Genomic DNA, 11,274 nt, shown 5'->3' on the forward strand with positions numbered 1-11,274 from the left:
TCTCATGAATACCAGTCCTTAATGTCATATTACATTATCCATCAATTGATTAATAGTTTGTCGTAATTGCAATGAAAAGTTATTTTTGCGTTTTCATTGTGTCAGTATATATACATGAAAACAAAAATGGTACCTTCAATACATAACACATTCATTTCATTTCAACTTATTTTCGTGCTTATATCCAATTAAGGTTCAAGAACGCTGTCCTGGGCACACACCTCTCAGCTATCTAGGATGTCTGTCCAGGACAGTGGCAGAGGCGGATCTACCGGGGGGGGGGGGGTAGGCAAAGACCCCCCTAAATTTTGCGATAGTTATAATTTTATTATATATTAATTTTCATTTTTTTTTTTACGATCCCCCTCTAAAACCTTCCACAAAGTTCCCTTAGCATTCCACCTCATGTCACTGGGACCCCCCCCCCCCCCCCCCTCGTAAATGGATTTTCTGGATCAGCCACTGAGTGGGTTAGTTGTTAGTGGTTAGTGAGAGAGAAGAGGGTATAGTGGTCTTACACCTACCCATTGAAATTTGAATCGTTAAAACTTACTCAGGGTGGGAGCCGGTACCGGGCTGCGGACCCAGTACTTACCAGCCTTAATTATGTCCGATGTCTTAAAGCGGCAATCCCTGGAATATTTTTTTATTATTTAAGCATTTAGAACAGTTAATCCAATCACATTTGGTGCATATATGACGCCGCACTCCGCATTGGACTCGCTAAGTTGGCTTTTCCGAGTTAAAAATAAACCCAGTATTGTGAAAGTAGGATACTTTTGACGGGCTCCTACCGATGTCAAATACGGCTAAAAATAGCACGTTTTGGATACTGTTGCATTACAAAATGGCGAGAATTGTTCGAAGTGCGTAGTAAGCATTTGACGATATATGCGTTAATGGCGACAACTCGCGAGTGAATTAAAAGTGCAGTTATGCTTGTATTTGAACTTCGAACTTGATTTTATAAGACTGAAACCAGAGATGGCAGCTTTAACCACAACACCACCGTTACATAACACAATAAACTGCAGTGACAATTAATAGTATGTCAAATACAGAGTCGGAGTTTATATAAACGTAGCCCTAGGCTGAATATATTTTGGAACAATCAAATATATTGGCCCTTTCCTGCCTTTTAAAAATAAAATGTTTCATATAAACATTTCTTTTTATCAGTTATATGTAAATATATATTTTAAGATATTTGTATATAAAAAATTCCATTCAAATATATAAAAACTTCCACAAATATTTCGCAAGACTGCAATCATATTATGCAAATACTGAAGGTCATGACTTAACGCGAATATGGAGGTTGCACTATACCAATTAATTTCCGGCTGGGTCGAAGTTGATAGAGAAGTTAACACAAGTCCTGTGAGTGTGTTGGTTGTAAAAAAAATTAGTTTCATCTGGGCTGAAAATGTATGCAATTTTATTTGATGTAGTACCACCGTGTCAAGTAGCCTTGTGCTTGGAACATGTATGGGGTACCTGTAAAAAAAAGTACTAAAATTTTGTGCCAAACTAGGGGTGTTGCAGAAACATCTGGTTATACCGAAAATGAGCCATGAAAGGTACCATTTTCTGCAGTTAATATTTTGAGGTAGGGCTTGTAGTACTGATATTTATGGGTCACAGTTTGGTTGATATATTGCATATAGTGTTTTTAAACACAAACGTTAACATGGTCGCCTATGGGATTTGAATTGGTATAGTCCAACCTGGAGGGTGGAGGGAAAGGAGGGCAACATCCGGGACTCTACAACCGGACATGCGTATTGTACCAATAACAATTTACTAGTTCGTATGATAAAGTGCTAAAAACGGTCGGTTCTAGTAGTTGATGGCTAACCATGATCATATATTCGGGCTTCCCGATCTGCCAGTAAGTTAAAAATGTTAACCAATACTGAATACATTAATCTGAAGACGACATTATCAAATAAAATCGCACTGTCACATAATTTTCTTTACATTTCAGAATGAACCACGGGGCACCACCCGTTTGTTGCGAATCAAAGTTGTCGAGGGTATCGGCTTGGCCAAAAAAGACATCTTCGGAGCAAGGTAACGGCTTAAATAAGATTTGCTCATAATATAGGTTTCAAAAAACGTTTCATGTTGAAGCTGTTGATGTTTTCTTAATGAGTATTAACTTCAGAGGCTCAAAAACTTAAAAAGTAAAGCAATGTTGGATGTTTGGTTACATATCGCCAATTGTCGAAAACCGTATTTTACTTCCGAGTATTTTGTAATGTCTATGCATGGGGAAAATATCCGCCCGGTCCCCCCTTCCCCTTCCCCTAACCCTAACCCTAACCTTAACTCCAACCCCAGCCCTAACCCTAACCCCTAACCCTAACCCTCAATCCTAACTAAAAATAATAATGGAGGGGACCGGGCGAATATTATACCACGGGGTAAGAAGTAAGAATACGTTTTATGCACAGTGAAATGTATTATTACAGTTAATTTGCACCCAGGAATCTTAATGAATGCAATGCAAATGCATCCCTAAACAGCAACAGGTGCACGACGGAATCCACACAACCAAACACGTCTGCTAGCACTGCCAAATGAGTAATGACAGATCATTTCCGGATAGCCGCTTTTAGGTCACGTAACTGTCATGTTACTGTTTTCGCGGGAAAAGCCAATTTTATGTTGTTGCCATTATGTTGATAATGTCATAGTACGGTTTTCGATAATGCTTTTAAAATGACGTTTTCTTACCACCTGGTGTAATTTTTGATGGAAATGGGATTACATGCGAGTATGTACTTACCTTTTTATACATTTTATATCTAAATTGAACAAGCTAAACATTAATGTCGTTAAATTGATAGCCTGACATGACTGAGCATGCGCACCAGCCATTTCCTCTTAGTTGTACGGTTTTCGATTAAACAAGAATAGACCTTCCCATCCCAGCATAGCCGAGTACTCTGACTGTAAGAGAGCTAGACGAACATTTGGACATAAATACGCTCTCATTACAGTCAGAGACCAAGCTATGTATTTTTTTTGGCAATTCCCGACAACCAAAAAGTTGGCAAAGATTTCCGCTCTATAATATCACAACAATCCTATGTTTGACGTTAAATACTTTTACATCGATCATTTTCGAGTTAATTGATTAAAAAAAATCCACATATTAATCACTAATACACACACTACAGAAAGAAACCCGACAGCACCCACATTCAGCTAAGCTTCGGCAAACTCCGGACAGCAGAATTCTAAGTTTGCCGACCTCTATCGTGACGTTGCGTCACATGATCGCCCACTCAGCCATTCCGTCTACTAGGTGGAATCGCCCAGTGGGCTATCACGTGATCTACGTCACGAAATAGGTCACTGAGCTTTGTAATTCTTGCAACAGAGTGTCACGAAGCGTAGCTGAATGTGGGTGCTGTTGGATTTCTTTCTGTACTATGTGTATTAGTGATTAATATGTGGATTTTAAAAAATCGGTTAACTCGAAAATATCGATGTAAAGGTATTTGACGTCAAACATAGGATTGTTGTGGTATCAGAGCGGAAATCTTTGCCAACTTTTTGGTTGTCGGGAATTGCCTATAGAAAATATACTTTTGTTCAGCAATATTTTAATATTACTGGTGGTGGGGGGGGGGGGGGGGGGGGGAGCCCCACTTTTCTTGATCCAGTAGTAGCATGTGTGTGTGTGTCTCCACTTTTTGGCACCTTCCTGCACCACTGTATATATATATATATATATATATATATATTTAATGATAAAAACATTTTGGACACTTGGTAAGTTATCAACATCACGTGGCAAACGAACGAAATCAGACCCCAAACCTTGATTGACAAATCAATACATATTGAAATATTCTGATCAAGACTACGTTATTCACATTTCTTTTATATAAATTTACAAAATTCAAGTGACATCCTACAAGTATTTTAGAAGAATCTATTCAAAACACACCGGCAATATACTTCAACGTAAATAAATAATTATTTTTTAGGAACTACTGACCTTTGACAGGCCCTGTTTTCTTGGAATTAGGCTAAATCGGAACCACTATCAAAACTGAACCATTTTTGTTGGCGAAAACGGAACTGCTTTGGCTATAACAGCACCTCAATGTAATGGCAAAAAATAATATCTTGTAGATATATAGATTGCGGGGTACCGTTTTAATCAACGCTAGGTTCTGTTTTGTCCAATTTGGTTTCATTTTCATTTGAGGCTGTTTTGGCATGGTTCCGTTTTTCGTTATAACCCGTTTTCAGAATGTCGCGCATGTGCAGTTTGGAACTCTTAAGTCGTTTATTAGCAATGTGGCGCATGTATTATTGTGTGTTTCGACATCATTCTAAAATGTTTGTTTGAATAGTTTGGAATTCTTGCACGACTGATGTGTAGTCGTGGATTCAATGCAAAAAAAAAATTAAATTCTAATTTACAGTCTTTACAGTTGGTCAGAAAAAGATGGATCGCCTGTCGGACTGGTAGTTGCATTTTTTAACTCGTCTATCAGAATTTTTACTCGCATTTGGCGAGCGGGGCGAGTACTTTCTGCACCCCTGTTAACTTGTTCACTTTATTGTCATAATCAACCAACAAATGTTAATATCCATGCCATTTTCTGTGGTGAAGAGATTAAATGCATGTCATAGTCTAATGCGGTGTTCTCGCTGGATGAATATTAAAGGAGAGTGGCCTCTTGACACCACACACTTAAAAAAAAAAAAAAAAAACCCCCAAAAATGGGGGGGGGGGGGGGCAGCTTGGTTACCATATTGTCGTGGTAAAGCCATCAGACATACAGCTGGTAGGTACTGAGTTGGCAGCCTGGTATCAGCTCCCACCCAGAGAGAGTTCTAACGACTCAGTGGATAGGTGTAAGACCACTACACCGACTTATCTCTCACTAACCACTAATCCCTTCTCATCTTAGATGTTTTAAAAGTTCTGTAAATTTCCAAATTACAAATAACTAAAGATTCAGTAATTAAGTACTGTGTCTAGTAAAATACACAATGTTTCTTAAATTTGATGCCAAAGTCTTATTAATGTTATTATTTGGAGTTCACTCATAATGCTGTTTAAACTTACAATTTAGGTACTACTTTGAATTTAACTCGTATTTATGTACATGTAATTCAAATATTTTTATTGTTTTTTCAATTCAGTGATCCATATGTTCGGATTTCACTTTACCGAGGAGACATAGAAGATGGGTTGATTGATCAGAAACAGACCAAAGTGATCAAAAGGGTAATGCATAAGTGTTTACTTGAATTTTTGTTTAACTTGCCACATGGGCAAATCACATGAACATTTTGACTTGCCCGTACAACTTTTTGGTAGTCCGAATTTCATAGAAAATCATTATACTAAACCTAGGGAGACTAGTTTAATTGGGCATTTAATTTTGGTTCTAAAGTATATCCGTTTTTTGATAAACAGACAGTTGAACATTATGCAAATTGCTACCTTTTTATTGACATGTATTTCTGCTCCTCAAATGAGCACTAAATTAACTGTTACATAGCAAAGTTTCCTACACGAACCTCAAGAACTGTAGCATGTAATTACAACGTACATGTATGTCGCCTGTTCCGGTGGGTGAAACGTTTAATGGTATTTCTGATTATTTTCTGCATTGTTTTATATTAATTGTTCACAACTTACACTATATGTTAATACATTTTGTACATGTACTTGCCACATACTCACATACCTTGTACATTAGAGCCTCCACAAGTCTAAAAGATTGTACTCGAGGGTCAAGCTTGACACGGACTCGAGTACCCGACACTTACACTAGATGATGATGAGATTAAGGAATAAAGTAAAATAGAACTACGCATCTTAATTCCAGCACTGAACGTGGATGCTAAATAATGCCATTGTATTGCATTTAGAAACCAGTTGATATGTTCAGTGTTGTGATGGACGGACGGCCAGTTTAAAAATAGACACAACTAGTGCATGATCATATAATTATTATGTACCTTATATCGTTGATTATTTACTGCTGAAATTGCTGTCCTACATTGTCCATTGCATTAGTTGATCACTATATTACACCTTGTACGGGTACTCGAGTCCTGTGAACAGACTCAAGTCTTGCTAGACTCTACCCCTACTTGAGTACTCATGGAGACCCTATTGTACATGTATGTATTATCATTGCTAGAAATTAGAATATACAACTATTAAGTTAAAATGTAGTGTTTTACATGTAACATTATAAGCTACATGAACTGTTCCTGTCTTTCAGTCACTGAACCCAAGATGGAATGAAGAATTCATTTTCCGAGTAAGTTAATAAATATTTTCACATTACATTTTAATCTGTACCCTTTTCGCCAGTGAAAAAGATCACAAATGTCTCATAATGAAAACCCAGTTAATTCCTAATTCCTTTTTTCACTGTCAGTAATTCCTAATTCCATTTCCTAATTCCATTTTTCACTGTCAGTAATTCCTAATTCCTTTTTTTACTGTCAGTAATTCCTAATTCCTTTTTTGACATCCAGTTTAAAAGGTATTGCTCACCATTAAAATAAAGAATTTTGTTTTCAGATTAACTTCTTAATGTGAGTCCATTTGCTAATTAATCTGCCCTGCACCCCCCCCCCCCCCCCCCCCCACCCAACCAAGTGACCCAATCTTGTAAATTTTACACTTTTACAGAAGTGGATCCAGGGAGAGAGGACCAGGTGACCTGTCCACTACCCCCCCCACCCCCCCCCCTTTAAAATAATCAAGTGCACCCTTTTTTTCTTTCATTTAATTAAAAATTGTTTTACCCCTGTCTCTCCCGCAAAATATTTTCCGGTTCGGCACCTGCCCGAATGCTAGAGATCAGTCTTGATGGACTTCTTATCACGATAGTTAAGACATTGTTTACATTTACAATCCCCAGGCAGGCTTTTTGCCAGAAAATAATTTGAAGGTACGGTATGTCATAAAAACAAAAGTGTCCCGACTAGGTGGTTATGAGTCTAAAATATTTTTAAATTGGACAGTGCATTCATATACTTTGACAAATTGTAAACAGCAGTTTTCTTAATATAATCTATCTAAAAATTATTAAAATGTATCCATTAATTTTCCAAGATTTTAGGGTATGTGATTTTACTCTTTGTGCATTCTGACAGAAACCTGTATAGGGAAATTTATGGGAACAGCGAGTAGGATATGTAGAGGATTTGTCACTAGTATTTTTTAATATGGAAAATATCAACCGAGTCTATGTTAATACCGATTAACTAGACGAGGTTGATATTTTACATTTAAAAAATACGAGTAGCGAATTCTATTTATCCTATAACACTTCTAAAATAACATTTTAATTATTTTTGCAGTACTAAAGTCACAGCCATCGGTAATATACTGAACAAAATAAGAAACTTCCGCTAACTTTGCTTGAACATAACTTGATGAAAACAAACCGGGGGAATAATTGTTATATATGCGTTTAAAGAGTGTTCCATGATACATCGTTTGGTGCAAAAATCATGGCCATAGGTTAGGGGTTAAAAAAAAAAAAACCCACTTAATAACGGGTATGACCACCTCTTGAATTGACCACTGCAGTGCATCGCAGGCGCATAGAATTGACTAAAGTGCTGATTTCTGTCTGTGGAATTTCGTTGACGTTAGCGGGTGGGTTGGGACAGTGCCTCAATCATCTGTCCAGACTATCCCAGACATGCTCAGTGGGGTTGAGATCAGGACTTTTAGCAGGCCAGTCATCAATGAAATCAATGTTATTTGTCCTAAGAAAATTTACAGTGTCTCTAGCTGTATGAGAGGTGGCATTATCATGCTGAAAAATCGAGATGTTGGCATTGTTATGGAACAAGAGGAATGACGTGATGAGCGAAAATTTCATCGCGGTAACGTTGAGCATTTAAATTGTCATCAGTGACGACTAGTGGTGAACGATAACCATGGGCAATGGCTGCCCAGACCATGACCACCCCCGAAACGATCTTGTTCAAGAACACAACAGTCAGCATAGCGTTCATTTCTCCTACGGTAGACGCGCACCCTGCCATCACCACGTTGTAAAAAAAATCTGGATTCATCCGAAAAAAGAATAGTATTCCAGCGTCGCCGTATCCATCGAGTGTGTACACGTGCCCAATTAAGACGATTTAGACGATGACGTTGCGTTAAAACGCATCCGACGTAATGGCGTTGTGCATGTAAACCGTTCTCCCGCAGACGATTACGAACAGTTTGCCCACTGATTCGGTTATTATGAAGCCCAGGTGTGTTAGCAGCAGTAGCAGTGGCAGTTTGGAATCAATTGCGCAAATGCGTGTTCATGATATAGCGGTCTTGACCACGCGTTGTGACACTCGGACGTCCACGACGTGACAAGTCGTTGGTGCTTCCTGTCGTTCGAAATCGTACGCGAAAATTTCGTATCGCTCGACTAGAACTCCTAACATGCCTTGCAACGTCTTCTGTCGACATGCCAGCATCAAGCATACCAATCGCCCATTCGCGTAAATTATTGGGTATTCTTGGCATACTAAAAATGCTACAATGTAAAAAAAACGTTAATTTTTTTACAAATTTTGAAGCGTTTTCTTTCACTTGACAACAATGTCAGTAAGACAAGTAAAACAAATTGACCGAATACTACACGGGACATGTCGAACCCATGCATGCACGTGCAAATTGAATTTCACATTATTGACGATTAACAGTGCAAAAATAATCGATAAAATTCATGAATCCTGATAATACAGCTCAAGGCTAATACTACCTATATAATTTCATTACACAATGAATTCTTTAACACAACAAATACTATATGTACAAATCGGAAGTTTCTTTTTTTGTTCAGTATATGACATCGTCATGATTAGCACAAATTAGTTTGACCTCACCATTTTAAACAAATCATTGAAAACGTTACACTCATGTACACGGGTCTTGTTTGCTTGTAAGTAAATGACCCATCCACAGCAACACATTACCTAGAGACCTTGCAAATGTGCATACCATAATTAACCGGGTTAATAAAGTAAATTATCACATGGGTTTATGACATGGATATAATGGGTAAGTTTTAGGATAAATTGCTTTTCTTTTCTTATTTGACAGTTTAATAATCTGTGTTGGGGGTTTTACAAGTATTAACTATTTTTAAAAATGATTAATCTAGTTTAGAAAGTGAGTTTGCAACTACTGCAATTGCCCACGACAATCGGGAATACTGTGTAGTTTTTACTTCTCCATGGTACTTTTTTTGCAATGAACTATATTGAATTTTTTTTTTTTTACACATCATGACATATTCCTAATTGCAGGAGTTGGGTTGGCGTGCAAGAAATCAGCAGCATTGTTAATATCTCTAATTGTGATATACATAGCTTTTTATTATGATATAATTTAACTTGAATATGAACAAAAATATGTGAAAATAAGTCATTCTGCATAAATCCGTAGCAAAAAACCTTCATTGTAATTACTTTACATCTTTCTTTTTTTTCTTTCTTTTTTTTAGGTGAACCCAAGGGATAACGTGATCCGGTTAGAAGTGTTCGACTCTAACAGAGTGGTGAGAAAAGAAGTGTATTTATAAAATGTGTTGTTTGTTTTTAGGTGAACAGAAATCAATCAAAACTGATTTTTACGCTTCTCACAAGCATATTTTCATACTCTTCTCGGATAATCTGTGATATATGTTACATTTTGGGTCAATTGGAAAGCTTTTTTTCTCCATATACACTGAATTAGAAATATATGCAAATAAGAGAGTGAGGGAGATAAAGAGAGGAAAAGCCCATATGTAACTTCAAAAATCTGTTGATGATAATGTTTGTGTATATATATATATATATATATATATATATATATGACACACACACACACACACGTATATATGTATAATTAATAATTCAAGAGTAAAATATTAGGGATTTTCGACCTTCTTTGTCAGGCTTATCATGGTTGATAGAAAAAAATCCCTCGTTTTGTTTTACAGACGAGAGATGACTTCCTTGGTGTTGTTGAGATTCCATTTAGTCATACAAGCATATCGGTGGAGAGTCCATCAACATCCATTGCTGTCAAGAGTTACATCCTACGACCTCGGAGGTAAAGATGAGAAGATGTAACCAATTTTAGCAGATGAAATTATGTTTAAAGAAAGGGGCACATTCATTTTATTTCATTTATACTTATTTGCATCTGGGACCGTGCTTATAAAACTTAAAGTCTAGACTTTAAGGTTTATAAGCACGGGGCCAGATATCCAGTTAAATTTCAAGTATGCTGTTCTTGGCATACAATTCAGCTATCTGGGCTGTCAGTCCAAGACGAGGGGTTAGTGCTTAGTGAGAGAGAAGTCGGTGTAGTGGCCTTAGACCTACCCATTGAGTCGTTAAACTCTCTCTGGGTGCGAGCCGGTACCTGGATGTGAACCCTTTACCTACCAGCCTTAAGTCCAATAGCCTAACTACTACATCAACGAGGCCGGTAAAGGGGTGCATGTAAGTGTATTCATTAAAGGAAGGGACAATTAAGGCATTTGGTCTGGTATGCATATTCAACGATATATAATGCACATTATTGCTTAATATCAACAAGTATAATCGTATAGTTAATTAATAAAACGGTTAAATGTGACAGCTATTATATATAACGGTGGCAGCCATTTTGTACCATCACAGTGAGTACGCTCTCTGGCGAGCTGGTGATTACGTAATACTTAACACGTAATGTCAGCCTTAGAACTAGAGAAACACAATCTACCTGGTTTTTGCGGGATGATAAATAGTCATACACTGCAATGTTCTGTAATAATACACTTCCCAGTAAGCCAGCAGTAAGTATATCCAGCACTATATATATATATTATTTTTCAATACAAAATAAAATAACATTGTCAAAGTGGCTACACAACAAGTCGAAATAATTAACAGTGTTTTGTCCATGCATTAACCTACGTACTGAAATGATACACGGAGTGTTTTCTTAGTTAATTGGTCTATGCTGTTAGTTGCTTCTACCTTTGATTCCTGATTGGCAGGTGTGTATTTGATTGGTAACCAGATGATCCAATTAATTGACGCTGTCTAGACACAAAAATACATACCAGTATTGTGGAATATTACCTGTCGCCCCTAAAATGGTAATGGAGATGGTTTATTACTGTAAATAGTTCTGTAAAACTATTGATTAAGTAGACTTTTCCATCTAAAACCACAGAACTGACCAATTATGTAGACCCAAAGAAAAGAAAATTATCACTTGGGTATCGT

The 11,274-nt window shown here is 37.2% G+C and overlaps 1 protein-coding gene across 2 annotated transcripts in view; it reads left to right on the forward strand.

Annotated features, from left to right (window-relative positions):
• The first annotated feature begins 1,779 nt into the window (after window positions 1-1,779).
• Window positions 1,780-11,274, forward strand: part of LOC121382175 (E3 ubiquitin-protein ligase NEDD4-like) — a 46,826-nt gene continuing 37,331 nt past the window's right edge. For both annotated transcript variants that reach the window (XM_041511693.1, XM_041511702.1), the window contains exons 1-6: window positions 1,780-1,891; window positions 1,988-2,073; window positions 5,173-5,257; window positions 6,267-6,305; window positions 9,516-9,569; window positions 9,996-10,108. In XM_041511693.1, coding sequence (XP_041367627.1) covers window positions 1,850-1,891; window positions 1,988-2,073; window positions 5,173-5,257; window positions 6,267-6,305; window positions 9,516-9,569; window positions 9,996-10,108 — 419 coding nt within the window. In that variant the 5' untranslated portion in view covers window positions 1,780-1,849. The remainder of the gene's footprint in view (window positions 1,892-1,987; window positions 2,074-5,172; window positions 5,258-6,266; window positions 6,306-9,515; window positions 9,570-9,995; window positions 10,109-11,274) is intronic.

Source organism: Gigantopelta aegis, chromosome 2, assembly GCF_016097555.1.
Source record: "Gigantopelta aegis isolate Gae_Host chromosome 2, Gae_host_genome, whole genome shotgun sequence".
Classification (NCBI taxonomy): Eukaryota; Metazoa; Mollusca; class Gastropoda; order Neomphalida; family Peltospiridae; genus Gigantopelta; species Gigantopelta aegis.